Here is a 21,445-nt window from a genome sequence, read left to right on the forward strand (position 1 = left end):
GCACCTCCTTCACCACACACTACTGCCACCACGATGTTCTGCCCAAGGACATGAAGCCACATGACCATGGCCCAAACCCTCTGAAACCATGAATGAAATAAGTCTTTCCTCTTTTAAGTTAGTCATGTTAGATATTTTGTTACAACAAAAAGAAACAGACAGACTAGTCGCTGATGAGTTGCCTTCAATGGTTACATAGCTTTTAGCAGCTATAGATGAGGTCGGAACCCTGAATGCAGATAGGTTCAGCTGCAGCTTCAGTCTGCATGGCCCTGAATGGATGGTGATATGGGCTCAGAGTAATAGAAGCTAGTACATTGGAGACGCAGTGTTTGCTGCACCACTCAGACCACTTTACCACAACGCCTCGTCTACTCCCCACCACAGCCTGGTTAGTCAAATATTAACAGCCCCTTTCACAAATAACCCACTGAGGTAGGAAGAGGCTAAAATGATATCTATTTGCTAGGAACTAATAATTCTATGTCAAAAAAAAATCAGATGGAGGCTGGGGACATAGGTCAGTGGTTAAAGGCCTGCTGTGCAAGAGTGAAGATGGGAATTTGAATCTCAAGAACCCATATTAATGTCAGGTAGGCATGGAACCACTCCAGCGCCATAGATGGGGATCCCCAGAGAAAGCTTACTAGCTAGACTAGCCAAATCAATGAGATTTGAGTTCAATTAAGAGACCTTGGATAAAATGGAGAGAGAGCAAGGAAGTCTCCCAGTGTCAATCTAGGGCACACATGCACACACACCACAAGAAATTTTAAAGCCCAGGCAGTGGGACACCACAGTTGTCTTAGCCAATACAGATGTTTGCCTCTGGAAGGAAAACACGGAAATTCAACAGCACCCAGTATCCCCAGACAGTCGAGTACTAGCTAGGCAGGCCCCACCCTGCCTGGCTCCCGAGATTAGGCAAGAACAGACCATTCCGAGTGGTGTGACCATAGACTGGATTTTTCTTATTAAATCTTCACAATCAGCTTTTACTAGTTGGCTCATGGCAATTTGTGCTCCTCAAATATCATGGATGCCCATTTTCAGATGAAAGTGCAAAATTACAATTCAAATAAAATTGCCTTGAAGATGTGGTATTAAATTGCCCTTGAACCTGGAACCCAGAAAATGCAAGCTCAGCCCGCGAGGTGATAAGTCAAAATATATTTTCTTGAATGACTGGACCAGTGTATGTGTAATGATTCTGGGACAATTAATACCAACACTTGTAGGCAATATTAACCACTGAAAAATGAGTAGCTGTAAGATTTCAATCTCTCTGTTCATCCCTCTGGCTTCGATAATAGTTTTTCCCCCTTCTATTAGGTTTTAAGCTGAACTATCTGATAATGTAGTTCCTCCAGGTCTGACTATTAATCTAGAAACATGCATTTAAAGGTTTGATTGGAGGCTGAAGTTGAAGAACTGACTGCAAATGATATATGCAAATGTTACGTTTTCATATCCTTTTCAAACATATTGATATATCTCGCTGCCATCCACGGGAATTAAAACTGGCGCACGGGGAGAGGGATGCTCTCACTTTTAAGTTGGATCTATTTTTTGGTTCCTTCCAGGCTGCAAATAAATTCATTTTAATATCAGGAATGGAATGTGGCATTTCCTAAGCTAGTTAAAACCAGTTTTAGAGTCAGAGAGCCATGGGACTGCAGAATGTTAGTGGAAAGAGCTTTGGATCATTGGGTGTCATCCTTTCCATTCTGCAAACAATAAAACCAACTCAGAGAAAGGGAAGTGACCGTGGTACTGGTGACCCAGGATGCTGAGGACAATGATAAAAAGACTAGGGACTGCAACTGCTGTTTGAATGTGGAATGTCCCTTATAGGTTCACCAGTTTGAACACTTGGTCCCCTGCTGTAGCACTGTTTGGGAAGGATGTGGAACCCACAGGAAGTGGAGCCTTGCTGAAGGAAGTAAGTCACCAGAAAGTGAGACTTGAAGCCTATAGGCTGGCCTGACTTCCTGTTCTCTTTCTGCTTCCTAACCACCCATTCAGTGGGACCAGCTGGCCTCCCTCTATTGCAGACAGGCCTCCTTGCCCGAAGTCACACCTTCCCCACCAGAATGGACTATGTCCCCTAAAACTGGAAGCAGGAATAAACACATCCTTCCATAAGTAGCCCCTTGCCAGGTGCTTTGTCATAACAGTGAGAAAGGGAACTAATACAATTGTTTTCCTGACCTTCAAATATTATTGTTCAACATGTTTTATTTTTTTAAAACTCATTTAATCCTCATGACCGGAATCTCCATATTAGCCATGCTCCCGGCAAGGCATGATTTACACCATGCTGTATTTGAAATCTGCCACTCAGAATCGTGGGGTCTCACTTACAAACACCTAGTGAGAGAAGAGCCCACGCATTGGTTTTGCCTGCCCAACACCCATCCCCCTTGGCTTAATAACACCACTACTTTCCCTTCCTTCAGCTACTGGGTTAGTCTTATCTTTCTGCTGTTACAAATTCCTACCAACCTGGTGGAAAAACAGATGCATTCACTTACAGTTCTGGAGACTTTAAGTCCTAAAAGGAGTCAGTAGGCTGCGTTTCATTCGAGGGCTTTGGAGAGAATGTGTTTCCTTGCTTTTTCTAGCTACTGGATAGTTCATTCCTTAATTCATGACCATGTTAGTCCATCTTCAAAACCATCAGCCTAGCACCTCAAAACCCGTTTCCCTCTGCTTTCATTATTGAATCGTCTTCTATGGCTGTGGCATCCTGCCTCCCTCTTACAAGACTCCTCATGAACACATTGGGCCCACCAGGATAATTTTACATCTCATTGTCTTTTTTAAAAAATCTTCCTTACATGTATGGATGTGTGCTGAACTATGTGTACATGCGCCATCTGTGTGCAAGTGCCCATGGATGCCAGAAGAAGACATCAGATCCCCTGGAACTGGAGTAAGGGGCAGTTGTGAGCCACACATTGTGAAAGCTGGGAATTGAACCCAGGTCCTCTGCAAGAGCAGTAAGTGTCCAGGCCACATCAAGATCTTTAAATGACTTCCATCTGTCAAGTCGCTTCCTGTGATGGATTGTATTTACAGGTTCTAGGCACTTGGGTTGGAGATCTTTGTGGAAGGAGTCTGATCTGTCTCCATACACCTTCCCCAGTGTCGGGTCACCATGGAGTCAGAAACAGGACTCCGCTCACTGTAGCAGGCATAACCAACTAGCAAAGTCTGCCCCAGACAGGAGTGACTGCTCAGAGCTGAGCAACTATAGGAGTGGAGTTAACGGTAGGATTTCCTAATATAATAAACAAAGCAGAGTCACATTTTGATGGGGCTGCTGGTTAGGTAGTGTGTAAACCTAATGCTGAAAACACTCCTGAGGGATAGCTGGTCAAGAACAAAGCTAACACGGAGGCACTTATGACTAGATACTCCAATGCCTCACCCAATCAAAACTAAAATTCTGGGGGGGGGGACTTATTTAGTTTACAGGAGATTAACAACCAAACAGACTTTCAACTTATCATAAACAACTAGAAAACTGAACAAAATTTAGGAAGTAATGACATTAAAATATTGAACAACCAGGGAGCATGTAAGAGTGATCATAAAACAAAACAGGGTAAATAAATAAAGGAAGCCCTAAAATTGCCCCCCCCAGAGGCGTTTTCCACATCATAAGGCAGGAAAAACCAATGGATCCCAGTGATCTAGCTACGTTGTAGACATAGATCCAAGGCCAAAAAGCCAGCCTAGCAAGCTACCGTCCCCACTAGTTCAAATCTCAGCACTTACCAAATAGCCATCCACGTCTGCTGACCTCTAGAAGACAAGGGTAATCTTAGCATTCATTTACTCAATACATATTTATTATGCAATGAAACATGCATGTGTAACCATATATTTTTAAAGAAAAGAAATATGTGCTAGTCATGTTTTATGGATACAATTTCTGTACCCAGCATCTAGCCTAAGCCAGTATAAATATCACAGATATTCCCCAGAGAAATGAAATCAAACTCTTAGAATGTTTTCTTCCCATAAGAGCAGCCTCAAAGAACTGACAATCTGGGCTTTTCTATAAATAATTATACAAAAAGATGAGAGAGAAGCCCAAGTTCAGGAAGGCCAAAACAGCTCTCATTTCAGGGGCAAAGAAAGAGGAGGAAATTGTAGAGAGAGAGAGAGAGTTCTAGAAATCAGCAATTATGTCTTCTTGAGTACTGAGCCCTGATTTCTATATATCAGGATGTCAGGACTGAAAGCACACAGCAGGCAAGAGGCAGCAGAAGTGGTAGGCTAAGCAGTTCTCAAAGTTCATGTGGAGTTGGAAAGAATTTTCTCTCCCGCCAGCCAGAGTGGAGAGACCTTGATATTCATGAAGAATAGGCGGGTTTCTTAGACGAATCGTGTCTCAATGAAGGAAGGACAGAAGGAACCATAGAATAAAAATCACTTTGTCCCCAAAAAAGTTCAAAAGAATGCGATAAAAAGATAAAAATTACTTGCAAATACTTATATAGATTGGAGCAAAGACTGTTTTTATCTCTTTTTTTTATTGATTTTTCTTGTGCTCTACATTTTTCTCTGCTCCCCTTCCTGCCTCTCCCCTCTCCTTCAACCCTCTCCCAAGGTCCCCATGCTCCCAATTTACTCAGGAGATCTTAAGACTGGTATTTTTTAGGAACTACAACTAAGTCAAACTCTTAACAATGAGAATTTCATAATGCCCACCAGTCAGTCAAAATTAGTAAGTGTCATTGTTTCCTTGCATTTGGCTCAGAGCAAGTGAAAAATGACTAGGCTTTCAAACACACCTAACCCTTAATTAGGAGAAAAATCAGCCCATAGATGCAGACTAAAAAGATGGCTCAGTGGTTGAGGGCACTTGCTGCTCCTCTGGAGGACCAGAGTTCAATTCCCATCACACACATTAGGCAGTTCATAACCCCTGTAACTCCAGAACTCCAGCTTCGGGGGACTGATGACCTCTTCTGCTCTCCAACAGTACCTTCCTCTCTCTCTCTCTCTCTCTCTCTCTCTCTCTCTCTCTCTCTCTCTCTCCTCTTTCCTCACACACACACACACACACAATTTTAACGATAAAATAAAAATAAATCTCTTTTTAGAAACAGACTGAGAAATGACAATAGTAATGGAGGTATTAGCAAGGACGTGAACGAAACTATTATAAACACGATAAATCCATTCAGGAATATAAAGTCAAACAGAAGCAATAAAAGGGATGAGAATCTTTTAAAGACCCAGGAACGTCCACCCACCTGTCCAGGGGTCCATTCTGACTGCTGACCGAGGGATGTCACAGTATCTATAGAGCTGAGGTTCAGCTGCTCCAACTCACTCTCATTGAGAGCCAAAGCAATGTGCCCCAGGGAGACAATGTGGTGGTGTTTCCAGTGTGAGGGCACGTCCCAAACCTTTAGGCAGGAGAAACACGGACCAGACCAGATGTTAGTGACAGCACCTGCTATGGTCTCTACTTAATACCCTCCCAAAATCCATCGCTGAGACCTAATCCCGAATGTGATGGGCGTAGAAAATGGCTCAACCCTCAGAAATAGAATTCCTGCCACTTATAAAAGAGATCTTGAGAGCTCCCTGCCCAGTTCTATTTTATTAGGCAAGACGCTGTAGGAAATGATTACCTAAGAGAAATTCGCCCCCACTAGACATTGACTCTATCCGTGCCTTGATCATGGACTTCTTAGCAACCAGAACTGTAAGTAATAAATTCTAGTGTGTATATGTTAACCAATATAAGGTATTTTTTATATTTCAACCTCCAATAATCTGTAAAAATATATTTTATAGAAGCCCAAAGAAAATCACAGAGAGAGAGAGAGAGAGAGAGAGAGAGAGAGAGCTTTTTGTACCAGTTCATGCCAAAAGCCTTACAGAAGTTGATAGTCTTTCACCAGAGAGTTCTACTTCTAAAAATTTAGCCCGAGAAAATTATGAGACCATGGTGCAAAGCTACATGTTTAAACATGTATAAAGGCTTAAGTAGGGTTTGAATATGAAGCATCCTCTCAAAAGCCCATGGGTTGAGGGCTTGGTTTCCAGCTGGTGGTGCTCTGAAGAGGTGGTTAGACCATGGTGGCATTAATCCCATTGAGAGATTAATCCATTAATGAGTTCATAGCCAAATGAACTACTAAGATGTGAAAACTATGAGAAGAAGAAAGTCATGTGGGCACAAACCTTTGAAGGATAGTAGAGAGCCTCAGTCTGTCTGTCTGTCGTCTGTCTGTCATCTCACTCCCATCCCCTGGCTGCCATAAGTGAGCACCTATGCTTCATCATGCCCTCTCTACTATGATGTTCTGGTATATTTTGATCTCAAACCAAGAGCCAGCTGAACATGGACTGAAGCCCCTGAAACCGTGGGCCCAAATGAGACTTTGCTCATGCTAAGCTGTCTTGACTTGGGTACTCTGTCACAGAAACGGAAAGCTGGCTGGCGTGAAGCATTTATAAAAAATTCAAAGAACCCAAAGCTAAATGACTAGCTAAATAAAGACCAGTCACAAAACACTGATGTATATTTATCTTTCTGATACGGAAAAACACATTGCTTGCAGAAAACAAGTTCCTGAATAATGAGTGTGATATCTATCATTTTTGCAGCAGATATATGCGAACCAAATTATCTTGTATCTGCATGTTCTGAGAGCTGCAGACACAACAACCCATACATTAAAAAATATTCTTTTAAAAATTCCATCTGGGTCTGGAGCTGGAGCTCAGTGGTAGAGTGCTTGCTTTGCTTGTGCAAGGGCCCTTGTTGCTAGACCCAGCACCACCAAAGACACTGCAAATGGACTGAACATTTATCCCGATGTAACAGACTGCTTAGGGCTCACCCTAAGTAATTATAACTACCTAAATGGAATTTACATTGTACTGTGTAGGGTGGGCTCTTTGCAATTATCACATCTTTTTACGTAGGGACTTGAGCATCCGTGGATTTTACTACCTGTGGAGCTTCCCATAGGTACTAAGGACATCCACGTGTAGTACACAAAAGAAATCTATATATTTTCCATCCATATATGTAAATCTATCACACTTCAAATCTGGCGCCAAACTATCAATGATGCCTGGTGAAACATTATCACCAGTTTTCTTCTTTATTATTTTCTTACTTTTCTTGTGTATCAGATGATAATTTTTAATCCCTGGTTATTCCACTGCCAATCAAATGATGTAATAAGCCAATCAAACTGAATTAATACATTCAGGCTTAATAAACATAGCGAAGCACTCCTGGGTGACCCTCAGGAGGACGAGAAAGGTATCACATGGCAAATATACCTATGAGGTCTTAAGTAGCCTATAGGAGTGATCTTGAGAAGCCCAAGGAGAGACTGACTTTAGGCGGGCTTTCTTAGTGGCGGAGTTTAAAGAGGGCAGTTCCAGGGGAGATGCTGCTCAATGTGCTGAGAGCTGGGTCTAGAATTGGGGCCCCCCAAACTGGAGAGCCTAAACATCTGTGTGTCCGTGTGTTCATATGTGTGCAGACATACGTGAGTGAGCAGGTGCATATGTCTGCATGGGCAGGAGGAGGCCAGAGGTCAACCTTAGACGTCTTTCTTCAGGTGTCATAAATGGTATGTAAGTTAGGCATTTTACAAGGTCTCTCACCCTTGCTTCAAGTTCACCATGTAAGTTGGTTGGTCTTGACCCCCAGGGATCCTCCTGCCTCCACTCCCTAGCTCTGGAACTACAAGCATGATACCATGCCTGACTATTTGCCATGGATCCTGGGAATGGAACTCAGACACTCATGCTTGCATAGGAAGCATATTGCCAACAGGACCCTCTCTTCAGCCATAGTTTCTGACCTTTCTATTATAAGCTCGGGTTACCTGCATAAAAACCAGAAATATGAATATAATTTTAACAACTTCTTTATCCCATGAGGATACTAGGTTATTCTACGATCTCAACAGCTGTAATGTTTTTGGAACTTTTGAGTGTGTATTATGTGGTACATTGCATGTGGTTGCATATATGGGGGTTCTGTAGGACCCAGGGCAACTTGGTACACACCTGCCAAGACAGGCTCTATAGAGACCAACCAGAAAGTAGGCCCAGGTCTCGGTAGTTTACCCTAAGGCAATATCTGGTACCAAGAAAGACCACAAACAGAGACTACCCAGGCACCACCCAGGAACAGACCATCCAAAGGAAATTCCTAACGTTCCAACTATTGTAGATGAGGTCACGGGATGTCCCTTAGCACAGCACACACGTATCCCCTTTTCACCAGGGTAGCCCTAGACAGATGTCAGCCAATCAGGGCTCCTGAACCTTACAAATCCCTCACCCCAACCTCTGTTATTATAAAAAAAAAAAAAAAAAAAAAAACAATTGTGCTGGGGCTTTCCAATCACGCCAATACAACAGACACATGGAGAGTCCGAGTTCAAACTTGAATAAGAATAAAGGCTCTTTGCTTTTAAATATGGGACTCGGTCTCCTTGTTGTTTTTTAGGGGACTCTCTGGATCTGGGCATAACAGGTACTTGTATGTGGTGGGTGAATATGAGTGTGTGTACATGTGTGTGTGCACGTGTGCCTGTGGAGGGCAGGGGTTGGCATCAGGTATCTTCCTCGATCTCTCGTGTGCCTGTGGAGGTCAGGGGTTGGCATCAGGTATCTTCCTCGATCTCTCTCCACTGATTAGAGAGATGTGGCTTCTCTGCCTCTCAGCAGCTGGGATGATACTGGGCCCTCGCACCACCAGCTTTTCAAGAGAAGTGCTTTACCCACTGAGCCATCTCCCCAGCCCCTCAAAGGGATTTGTGTGGCTTTGTTTTTGTCTTTCTGGGTTTCCCTATGTAGACTTGGCTGTCCAGGAACTTACTGCGTAGACCAGGCTGACCTTCAACTCACAAAGACCTGCCTGTCTCTGCCTCCCAGTGCTGGGATTAAAGACAACATTTTAAAATGATGATGACAAACTCCTTCCAATCCCCCCTTTTCCTGCTCTAGGATGAATCTGCAGCAGCTGGGAGGCCAGCTGCAGGCACCTTTTGGGGTTCTCCACGAGGAGGAAGCCAAGGCAGCGGTCTTGCGAGCAGTTTAGTTCAGAATATGCAGACTTGATTGGCTGAGACACAGATCATCTGTGTTCTGCTGCTGCCCTAGCACAGAGGCGCTAACAGTTTGCCCATTTCTCAAATGAGGAAACCATGGCCACGCCACTGAGAAGAGGCAACAAAACTTCAACAAAATGACATAGGTGCAGGGCCTCAAGGGTTCATAAGTGGAAAGAAGGGGGCTGCATACTGGTGCTTGCTTGTCTTTCTGATGTTCCTCCCTGAGGCGGGCTTACCTGGATTGCCTTCTCCTTCAGGGCCATTAGCTGAGGCCTGCGGAAACCCTTCACGGCTCCTAGCAGTTCCACATTCCTGATAAAAGTGTCCCCTTCCATGCAAAGAAGGGCCTCAGGGTCCCAGCAGGCATTGGCTTCAGCCAACCTGAAGATGTCATCAGAAGAGGGAGCCACAACTCCGTGGCAACCTGAGGAACATGTGCCACGTGGGGAAGTAACAAAGGAAATAGAATTGTGGGAAATGTTAGTTGCTTTCTTAAACAATAATCTTCAGTAGTCGCATTCATTCACAAGAGGCAGGGTGGTGTAAACGCTGACAACAGGGAACCAAGGACTGGCATCTCTGGGTTTCACAGTAATGACCTATTTGGACCCATCCACCAAGAGGCTTCACTGTACTGCAGCTGAGCAGGTGGCATATGCCTGTAATTAGCGCCAGGAGAGCAGAGTCAAAAGCATCCATGTAGCTTACCAACTCCCTAATCTTGCCAAATCTGTGAGCTCCAGAGTCATTGAGAGAGACGGCCTTGCAGATACTCTTCCCTGGAGAAACCTAAACAAACATCTACCCTTTCTTATAGGGTTCCAACACAAAGTGGTTTGCAATTCCAGCCAAGTCCATTTTGGGAAAGCAAGGAGTTCATTGAGCTTACTTACAAAATTTGAGAAAGGGGTTCCTTTCCAAAATGTGAGCGAACATAAAGAAAGCATGCAACAGCGAAGTCTCACTCTGAATAAACAAGTGAGTAACAACTGCTAACCATCACTGTCTGTGACAATTAAGCTGGCCTGCCCTGTTACCTGGGTACCCTGTCCCTTTAAGAGACAAGCTCCACCCACTCCCAATTGTTCCCCCCCTCCATTCTCTCTCTCTCTCTCTCTCTCTCTCTCTCTCTCTCTCTCTCTCTCTCTCTCCCTACCCCCTCCTGCCCCTGTTCTTCTGAAGAGGCAGCTCCCTGCCTCCTTCCCCCCTCCTCTTCCTTCTCTCCCTCTCCCCAACCTCTTACCCTCCCAATACCCACTAAATAAACTCTCCATACCCAAGCTCTCTCCACATGTCTGTCAGTCAGTCTCCCATCCACCGGGTCTCCCACCCATGGGACCTGCCAGGGTCACCTGCACCATAAATTGTGGCACTATCCCCATCGCTATCATGCCAGGTACGAGTCTGTATTTAACAGGTACTCAGTACAGATTATAAAAATGATGACACTCCTGGTAATCCTGGTGCTCAGGAGGCTGAGGCAGGAGGATTAAACATTCAAACCCAGCCTGGTCTCAAAAGCAGGAAGCAGAGGAAGAAATTTCTGATAATTTCCTACCCTGCCAAACCCTCTGGAGCCTGGAAGGTTTAAACTCTTTCTCCCTCACAATGACCCACCGCAGTTTATAAAATTCATATTACCCAACTTGAGAGGGTGGAACCTGAGGCACAGCTGGGCATGGTGGCTCTCACCTGCCATCCCAGCACTAGGGAGGCTGATGCAGGAGGAACAGGAATTTGAGGCTGCCTGGACCACACAATGAGCTGCAAGCCACTGAGCTACAGAAAGAAACCCTGTCTGAGATACCGAGAGTCAGAAGAGCTTAGGGAAAGTCACACGGCCAGTAAGTCACAAACTCAGAACCCAAACCCTACCAACCTGTACCATTTAGCTGCTAAGCTATGCCGATCCTTTAAGATAAGCCAAATTGAGGCTGTGGAGATGGCTCAGCAGTTAAGAGCACTGTCTCTTTCAGAGGACCTGGGTTCTATTCCCAGCACCCACATGGCAACTGTGGTGACCCCAGTTCCAAGAGATCTAGCATCCTCTTCTGCTCACTGAAGGTACTGTACAAGCATGCATGCAGGCAAAATTCCCCATACATATAAAATAAAAATAAATAAATCTTTTAAAAAAATAAGCCAAACCTAATGAAATGCTTGTCCCATGTTGACTTGTCAAACCTTCATGCCCGGCCCCTGATTTCAGATACAGGCCTGTCATTCTTTGGCCTGTGGGTTTTGCCATTCTACCGCTGTACAAGTATTTCATACAGCTGCCTGAGAAGGAGATGCTGTTATGTCACAGGAAACAATGCCACCATAGATGCCGGGTTAAACACTCACCAAAGGTGAGGTCAGAGCTGGGGCTCTCATTACTGCTGTTCCGAACAGACTCAAAGACAGCCCAGAGGAATTCTTTGGGGGGCAACATCCCAACCATCTTGGAAGCTGTTTGTTGTAGAAGGTCAGGAAACTGTAGTTAAAAGAAAAAAACACATGAGATGCATTTAAGTCAGAGTTTAAACGGTGACACTACTTAATGCCTCAAGATGTTTTTTCTTTACAATATCTTGTTGTATAAATTTAATCCTTTACCCAACTAATATCATCTCTAATGGGGAATCCTACCAAATGATACTTGACTTCCACAGCAACACAATAAACACTGCATAACAGGCATCCATCACTTTCCACCCATCAGACTGCCAAAAATAAAATAATAATAATTAATGCTAAGCTAGATGTGGAAGGCTGTGCGTGTGAGATTGTCCAGAACTGTTGGATGGTGTGCCACCACCAAGCAATCTGATAATAATCTGATAATATCCACAAAAGGCGTAAGTTTGCATACACCTTTGCTTCAATACTATTTTAATTTTTAGCTTTCTATTTATTATTTTTAAGGGGGGGGCAACAACATTGGGGGCTGACAAGAAAGCCCAGTGATTAAGAGGAATTTCAGCTCTTGTGGAAGACCCAGGTTCTATCCCCAGCACCCACATTATGACTCACAATTATCTGCAAAAACTCCAGTTCCAGGGGATCCAGCACCCTCCTCTGACCTTCTGAGGCACAAGGCCTGCCAGTGGTGCACATACCTACACTCGGAGAAAACACTCATACACATAAAATACAAATAGACGGGAGGGTTATGTGAATTCTAACTAAAGGTTAACAGTGAGGGAGCTTTGGTGACCCTGGAGAAGGTATCGTTTTTCTTAGTGGAAACAAACCACTTTGTTGGGATTTGAGATAGTATGGGGAGCCCTGTCCATGAGACCAAAAAATGCATCAGGCTCTCTTACAAGGCCCTGCCTCATTGTTGCTCAGCCACCAAAGAGAAAGAGCCTTGCTGAGGCACCTCCCCTATCAGAATAGTCACAGGACACACCAGCAGCTCTCAGCCCTGGACAGATGGAAAAAATGCCTGTGAATTATGCAGACAATCAGGCCTGAACTTCACAGATGCTGAGTCAGACAGTCCAGCATAGTGACCACTGTAGAGACTCCTCAAGGCTCTACTTACCTCTATCTCCCTCCCTCTCTGCTCCCCCATCACAGGGTCCCCCTATACAGCTCAAGCTGATCTGAAACTTGAGATATCCTGCCTCTACCTCCAGAGTGCTGGGATTGCAATCCTGAGCCACCAAGCCAGTGCATTCAAATGTGCCCTAAGGTTCTGCAACGTTCACACACTGCAAAATCAGTCACGCTTCCGTCAAGATTGGACTCCAAGTACGGTAACGTTCCCACAAGTATGTGGTAATGCTATTGGTAAGCCATTGCATACAAGCACAGCCAAGGGCCAACAAGATGGCTCTCATTGAGTAAGGGCATTTGTTGCCAAAGCTGAGGACTGAATTCCATCTCTGGGATCTACATGGCGGAAGAAGAATTGATTCCCCTACTCTCTGACCTCCATACACACACACACACACACACACACACACACACACACACACACGAAAAAAGAAAGGAAGAAAAGCTTGTTCTTTGTTTTTGAAAGGATAGCCAAGTCCTGCTGGATAACATTTTCAGTCAAGGGGCCACATAGCAACAGTTGGCCCAAGAGATGATGCCTTTTGTTGCTATCAGTTTGTGTGACGTGTTCTATTCTACAATGTTTGCTCAGTGAGAAGATCACCCAAGGAGGCATGTCTCCTATGCTTCCCCAACCCTCATAACTGTATTAATATTTATATTATATTATATTTGTATATGTATTTTTACTTTTTAAACACATACTTATTTACTTATTTACTTGGGGGATGCCTTGCCATGGCACATGTGTGGAGGGCAGAAGACAACTTTGGGCAGTCAGTTTTCTCCTTCTACCATGTAGGTCTCCGGGTTCAGCCCAGGTCTCCGGGCTTGGCAGCAAGTGCCTTTCACCAATGGCCCCTGTAGTTACGATTTTTTTAAATGCAAAGTGAATAGCCAAATGCTTCATATTTCTCATTATCTGGCTTTAAGAGGGATGTGTATGCACACATGGGTGGGATTTCTGAAAGAAGGCAGAGAAATCTGGGGATGGAGACCGGCTCTAATGGGGAGGGGGGGCTTGCTTTTCATCCAAGAGCCTCTGGGACATTTGGGATCTGTTTAACCAGAAGTATGTATATCTTGCTTTATTTTTAAAAGCATAGAGAATGATCCAGCAAAGCACCCACATGCCCACACTGCCTGCAGCTTCAGAAATAAAACATCACAGACATAACTGACAGGCGCATTCCTCACACTCCCACCTTGCTCCTTCCTAGATGGAACGAGGATCCCGAATTTGGCATAGACCATCCTTGTGTACGCTGCTAAACCATTCTTGCTTTGAACATGCTCAAAATTAATTTAGCTAATATTTATTCATGTGCTGCGTATCCTACCACCATAATCACTTGCGGCGCAGGGATTTTTATAACTCCATGTTGCTTCTGAGGTTTTACCATGTTGATAGAAGGCTTTGACAACCTCGCAAGTGATTTTTTTTTAAAGATCAGATCTGCATATAACACTTGTATATCTAGTGCTTTTGATTATATGTTTGGACACCAAAAAGATGGTTTTTCTATGACTGGACAGAGGATGGAAGACAGGTTCATGCTAGTTTTACACGCTGCTTTCTTACATTGCATCTGAAGCCCACACCATAAAGAGTCATTGTTTTATGATATGTATGTGTGTTCATGCAACCATGCCCCTCTGGGTATCTGACCTAGAATGGGCAAGTGTATAAGGTGCTCACAGATCGCAGGATGCTAGATGTATGGCATTGGCTGTCCTGACTACATCTGTGTGAGGAAGGTCTGGGGTTCATCTTGCTCAAAACTCAGCTACTTTCCTAGAGTCTTGGCCAGTTTGTGATGAAGCCAGAAATATCTGAGCTCTCTGAGATGCAGTAGAAGTTTGGAGAACCACAGAGCCTGATAGGTTCTAACCAGCCACACTTTCTCTCCCTTTCAGATTCCCTCAGCCTTCTCCATACACTGCACAGTGATACCTTTGTGGCCATCGTGCGCAATTCATCTCCTGAGAAAAATGCTAAGAAAGGCGCCACGTCCTTCATCGTCTCCACTGCCCAATTCTGAGGTGGTCTAGGAAGAGACACAAGAAGCAGAGTGAAAAGGCATGCCATGGGGGTATCTGATGCCCTTGCATCCCATCATCCTTCAAACCTAGAAAGGCTATCGGTCCTTTCCTGAGCAACAAACAGACAAAAGTAGGCATTTGGCAAGACTGACCAACCAGAATTGTCCCTGGGACTTTAACTGGAACTACCACAAGCTCTTTCTGGCTCCCAATCTGTTTTACAAGTGTTACTCCACTAGATGGATGGTCAGTTCCTGAAGGTGGGAACCACGCCTGTCTTAAGAGACACGAGCATCTCCAGTCAGTCCCTTTAGGAGGAAGCTGCTGCATACTTGGCACATGTGTGTCAGGCTCTGTCCCAGGGTCTTCACTCACGTTTGCCTCCATTCCACAGATGCCAATACTAAAACTGCTTACCCTGTCGATAACAGCAAGACGCCTGTGAGAAATGACTACTGTCAAACTTTGTTCCCAGTGTTCAGTAACTGAGACAGGAGACATGAGCTTGATGCCAGCCCGGGCTACACAGTGAGTTAGTTCCAGGCCAATGTGGACTGCAGAACAAGCTTCTGTCTCAACAACAACGACAACAACAAAACTGAAAACAAAAGAAAGACATGGTGCTAGAGAGATGGGTCTGCCGTAAAGATCACTTTCCGCACTTGAGAAGGACCAGAGTTTGGGTCCCAGCACCCACATCAGGCCGTTCACCATCACCTCTAACTCCAGCTCCAAGGGATCCAGTGCCCTCTTCTGGAATCCATGGGCACCTGCACTCATGCACATTCAAACATACATGTTTGTACATGAGCACATACACACACATAAAAATAAATCTTTTTTTATAAGCTGACATCTCAGCACTGATTAATATCAAGGTCCTACAGAAATGTCTGGTCCACAACAGGAAATTCTACATAGGAAATGAGAGTTCTTCTTGGCTGCAGGGAGCTCACATTTCCCTGGATCCAGGCTTCTTCATCTTTATCATCATCAAATATCAATATCTTTTTGAATTGTTATTTCATTCATTTATTTATGGAGGGGTTGTGTCATACTAGGCTTGTGGAGGTCAGAGGACAAACTGAGGGAACCAATTCTCTCCTTTCACCAATTTATCCAGGAAATTGAATTCAGATCTTCAGTCTTAGCAACAAAGCAACTTTACTCCACGAGCCACCTCCCCAGCCCATCATCAGTATCTTAACAACAGCGTAAAATAACGTAGAGAAACAGGACGCCCCACTCACTGACAGCAAGAGCACAAGATCGGGCAGCCGCCATGAAAGACATTTTGATGGGTTCTTGAAAACCAAACACATCCTCCGCTTATGACCCAGCCACTGCACACTTCTGCATTTACACAAGAGGTCTGAAAACTTATGTCCCTAAAAATATCTGCATACAAATGTTTATAGCAGCCTTAATTATAATGGCCAAAACTTGGGAGGCACGGAGATGCCCTCCAGCTGGTGAATGGACAAACCACCCCAGATACCGCCAGACAGTGGGGTATTATTCGGGCTAATGAAATGAATTATCAAGTCAAGAAAGGACAGGAAGAAAACTTGAATGAGTATTATTAGGCAAAAGAAGTCTATTTGAAAAGGCTAAATACTGAACGCTCCCACTACACGACCATCAGAGAATACAAAGCTATCAGTGGTGAGCAGAGACATGGGGGGGATGAGGAACTGACTAGGCAGAGAAGAGGCCGGTAGAAAAGAAAAATACTAAACTTTTTTTTTGGTATTTTATCCTTTTTACATTTGGGGGAACAAAGGCCATGGCACATGTGTGAGGTCATAAGACAGCTTATAGGAATCCATTATCTCCCTCCACCATGTGGGTTTCATTCAGGTCATCTGACTTGACTACAGATGCCTTTCCCCACTGAGCCAGTCACCAGCCTCAGTGTGATTGTGTGTGTGTGTGTGTGTGTGTGTGTGTGTGTGTGTGTGTGTGTTTCAAGACAGGGTCTTTCTGTGTAGACCTTGATGTCCTGGAACTCATTCTGTATATCAGATTGGCCTCGAACCCGAACTCAGAGATCTGCCTGCCTCTGCCTCCCGAGCGCTGGGATTAAAGGCATGCGCCACCACTGCCTGGCTCAGTACAATATTATAATGAGGAATATGGCATCACACATTTGCCCAAACCTAATGGATGTAAACCAAGAGTGAGGCCTCGTGTAAATTCTGGGCCTTGGGTGCTGATGTCAACAATGATACTAATTTGATTGGAATAAATACACAGTTTATGGGTTAGGATGAATACACAGTTCTGGTAGGGAACAATGTAATACAGAAGCTATACTTGAGGAGTTGGTAGGCAAAGGAGTCTTTACCTCCTCTCAATTTATCTATGAACCAAAAACTACTCTTGCCAGGTAGGGTGGTATTTACCTACAATCCTGGCACTCAAGAGGTAGACACAGGCAGATCACAATTCAAGAATAGCCTGGACTCCATAACTCAAGGCCATCTGGAACTACGTAGAAAAAGTCTGTCCCAAAATAACAAGGACTGGGGTGTAGCCTAGTGATGGGGCACTTGCCTAACTTGAACAAGGTACTGGATTCTATCTTTGGCATTCAGAAAGAAATTCCATAATGTAATCGTGATATCTTACATCTAAAGTATCATATCTTGTGATTATGTGTGCATGTGTGAGTGTGCCTGGGCATATATGTGCACATGGGTGTGAAGGCCAGAGGACAAACTTGGGCATTAGTCCTCAGGAGCTGTCACCTCTTGTCCCTGTGAGACAGGGTCTCTCATTGGCCTGCAGCTCAACAAGTAAACTCGGTAGCATGGCCAGTGAGCCCCATTTCTCCAGTGCTGGAATTAAAGGTACATGTCACATCAAGCTGGTTTGGGTTTTGGTTTTGGTTCTGAGACAGGGTCTCTCTGTGTAGCTTTGGAATCTGTCCTGAAACTCTCTCTGTAAGACGGGCTGGCCTCAAACTCACAGAGATCTGCCTGCCTTTGCCTCCCAAGGGCTGAGATTAAAGGCTCACGCCAACACCGCCCAGCTAGTGCAGACTTCTTGTCCTAGCCTGGTGGTCTCTGTGGAAGCAACCGAGCCAGGCCACTCTCGTCCATCCTGCTACAACCCCGCAGCACAGCAGGCTCCTCTTACCCCCACTGCTCCAGAAGCCTGGACTTCACCGCAGCCCTCTGCTCAGAGCTGAGAGCTGTGCAGCCCCTAAGGCCGTGCAGAGCAGTGGCCCAGGCTCTGGGTGAGATCCCTCTCTCAATGAAGGCGGCTGGCAGATGGCACAGGAGGTTTCCCACAATGTCCACAGTGTACTCATCGGCAATGACACCGTCCTGAAACAACAAGGACAGCTGATGGGAGATCCGGCTGGAGTCAGGACACTCCCCATCCTCAGACCCCATTAATCTGTCTGGATCAGAATCACCTACCTTGCCACAGCCCACCAAAGATAGTACTGAACCTGATGCCCCCACACAGGGAAGCAGGCCTCAGGTGCCTGGGAACCCCCAGCTTAGCACACAGCAAGGCCTCAGTAAATGGAGACTGTTACCATTGTTACTGCTCTAGGGATACTGCGTATATGATAACTAAGATCAGGACACACCCCTCAGTGGTAGAGCACTGGCCCAGAATGCACGAGGCCCCGGGCTCCAGCATCAGCAACATAAGATAGGCATCTTGGTATGGCCTAGGAAGCAGCACCTGAGCCCCCAGCGCTCTTTCTCGAAATGGCAAACATAGCATGTGCATGTGTTGGCTGTGGGAAGGGACTGTGGGAAGTGTTCCAGGCCTTAGTCCACTCCATCATCACAGGACCTGTAGGTAGCAAGCATTTGTGCTCTGTGCAGATAGCGAAACTTCCTGGTTCCCAAGTACTATGCCTGGGGCCCTGACACGCAGCACTATGTTGCCCCCTTTGTGCCCGCAAGCGCTGCAGGATGCTGTGCATTTGTACCCGCGTTACACATGAGGATGCTGAGGTGGAGGGAAAGGCAGGCTGGCTAAAGCCACAGAACCAGTTGCTGGCAAGGCTTAAAAAGAACGCAGTCCTCCACTGTAGATGTCCATCATTCTCTCTCTGAGATGGAAGTTTCCAGTATCAATGGCCAAGATTACTCCAGATGATAATTTCAGGGCCTGCTCTGAGACTCACAAGTCAGACTCCTAAACATCACTGCAGGCTCAAGATGCCACCGAGTCCCTTCCACAGCTCCCTGAGACTGCCACAAACACATCAAAGGGTCGAGACACCAGGGAAAGTGTCTCCCAGGATCTTCTCTTACCAGACACTGTTGCACTTTCTTGATGACCAAGCTCCTTTTAAGGGAATCTAAAACCAAGGTGTCCAAGTGTCTCTTCCCCAGGCTGATCAGAAAACGCACACAGCGAGAAGTGGGAATGGAAGCCAGGAAGCGGGACCTACAGAAAGACCAGAGGACGGAGGAAAGCGGTGTCTGCTCTGCACTGACCCAAGACCAGAGGCAACAACAGCACCAGACACCACCCCAGGGGTGTCCTGTAAGCTTGAGCACTCCAAGGGATGTGCCTTGTGTCTGAGAGCAAGTCTCCTGCCTACCATGCTCCAATTTAGAGACCCTGTGGAACACTGTCTTCTCAGAGCCCAGAAGTAACCCCAGACTCGCAGGTCTGACGTGCTCTTCACCCTGCCTCTGGCTCCTTAACAGAACCCAGAGGGAAAGAATCGCAAACTTCGGGAACCCCCTCAGTGGGTGACTGAGTCAGAAAGGGGCTCAGTGTTCACTTACGGGAGCGTAGTCAAGAGGAACGGTGGCAAGGAGGACCTTGAGACTTCCCAGTATTTCCATGCCAAACAATTGACCTACAAGGTAAGCACGGGGAACTCAGCCAAACAGTAATAAAATCAAACACAGATAATGCCTCATAAATGTCCGTTTATGTAACAGAGTGTCTCACAGTGTAGCTACCTCTCCTTTGACCACAATAGCTGTCAGAGGCAAACTGAGGCACTGTCCCCTGAGACCAGAGGCAACAACAGCACCAGACACCAGAGCCAGAGGCAGGGTGAGGAACGCTTCAGACATCTCAGTTAATAGTTAATAGTTGAGGAAACTGAGGCAATAATAAGATGAATGTATTCATTCATGTATGAGAATAACTTCATTTATGATTACAAAGGAGTGACATTGCATCTGAACATTCTTCAACTGTTGTGGGAATTCATTCAGCCAATAGTCTTTTGGGTACCAGCCCATGAGGGCGTGGTCTGAGGTGATATGTGTGGACTGATAAGCGCAGACAAAAAACATGACCACTTTCTTGGGTGGTGGTCGGAGCTCTCTTCATAGCTTCCAGTGCCCACAGAGGACCATGATTCTCTACCCTTATTGTGAGATTTCCCCCAGATAAATACTTGTTAACCTTCATCAACTGGGCTATTATGGACCTCATTAATTATGACTACATTTTGGCATCCAACGTGGGGCTCGAACCCACAACCCTGAGTTTAAGACTCTAATTCAACAGGTAGTCAAACATCTGGCATGTGACTAGAACAGGATATCATGTGACTATTTTTACTTTTCACTATATTGATTCATTTACGAGTGTGCCACAGCATGCATTTAGAGGTCAGAAGACAACTTTCAGAAGTCAGTTCTCTCCTTCCGCCATGTGTGTCCCAGGGATTTGAACTCAGGTGTCCAGGCTTAACTGTAAGCACCTTTACCTGCTAAGCCATCTTTCAGGCCCTCATGCAACTGTCTTGATTTAATAATATAGATTTATATAGTAACATAATGCTTATATACATAGGGAGAGGAAACTGGTATGAATTCATGTGTTTTTATGTTACATGTATTATAAGGTACACAGGGGTCTTTGTGCTCATAGATAACTAAGGGAAACTAAAGGGAACAGCCAGGCAGTGGTGGGGCACACCTTTACTCCCAGCCAGGCAGTGGTGGGGCACACCTTTACTCCCAGCCAGGCAGTGGTGGGGCACACCTTTAATCCCAGCCAGGAAGTGGTGGGGCACACCTTTACTCCCAGCCAGGCAGTGGTGGGGCACACCTTTAATCCCAGCACTTAGCACTCAGGAGGTAGAAGCAGGTGGATCTCTGTGAGCTCAAGGCCAGCCTGGTCTACAGGGCTAATTTCAGGACAGCCAGAGCTACACAGAAAAATCTATTTCAAAAAAATAAAAAATAAAAAAAAAGAACTAAGGGAACCTGCAATGAGATCTGTTATCTTCCCAGAAAGCTGGAAGGGGACATGTTTTCTGTATCTGGCTCTAGCTAGCTCAATATTACATCTGTATGATTCTGGTATAAATATCTTTAGATACCACAGTCGATCCAGGCCCAACCCCGGCATCAGGAGGGAGCCAGAAGCAGGAAAACACCCCGGGTACCTGATCTGGTGAAAGCAGGGAGAAGTTGTTCTCGAAATACTGGAAGTGGGCCAGGAAGACATGGGCACTCATAGCATCGATGTGTGAACACTGCACGCCTTTCACCAGCTGCCCAGCACTGTGAAACAAAGCAAGGACCTCTAAGAAGGGGTACGGAGGGGAGAAGGAAGGAGCCAAAGGAGGAAAGTTCCACCCAACACGGACTGAGCACTAAATTGCACTAAACCATGACTTCTAATATCCCTATAGGCTCTGAATTTCAGTATTTAGTCCCCAAAGTGTTATTTTGGAAGACTCTAGAAACAGGAAGTAGGACAGAGGCAGAGGAAGTAGGTCACTGGGGCAGGTCCTTGGC

General features: G+C 45.4%; 1 protein-coding gene across 1 annotated transcript in view; it reads right to left on the reverse strand.

The window, feature by feature from the left end:
* Otoa (otoancorin) overlaps positions 1–21,445 on the reverse strand; it is a 72,642-nt gene that overhangs the window by 10,722 nt on the left and 40,475 nt on the right. The window contains exons 15-22 of the mRNA XM_041667004.1: positions 21,091–21,208; positions 19,466–19,539; positions 18,983–19,118; positions 17,841–18,031; positions 14,611–14,704; positions 11,460–11,589; positions 9,350–9,537; positions 5,271–5,426 (exon numbers count right to left, since the gene is read on the reverse strand). Coding sequence (XP_041522938.1) covers positions 5,271–5,426; positions 9,350–9,537; positions 11,460–11,589; positions 14,611–14,704; positions 17,841–18,031; positions 18,983–19,118; positions 19,466–19,539; positions 21,091–21,208 — 1,087 coding nt within the window. The remainder of the gene's footprint in view (positions 1–5,270; positions 5,427–9,349; positions 9,538–11,459; positions 11,590–14,610; positions 14,705–17,840; positions 18,032–18,982; positions 19,119–19,465; positions 19,540–21,090; positions 21,209–21,445) is intronic.

This window comes from Microtus oregoni, unplaced genomic scaffold, assembly GCF_018167655.1.
Source record: "Microtus oregoni isolate MIOR12 unplaced genomic scaffold, Mior012 000016F_ref0000370, whole genome shotgun sequence".
NCBI classification, from domain to species: Eukaryota; Metazoa; Chordata; class Mammalia; order Rodentia; family Cricetidae; genus Microtus; species Microtus oregoni.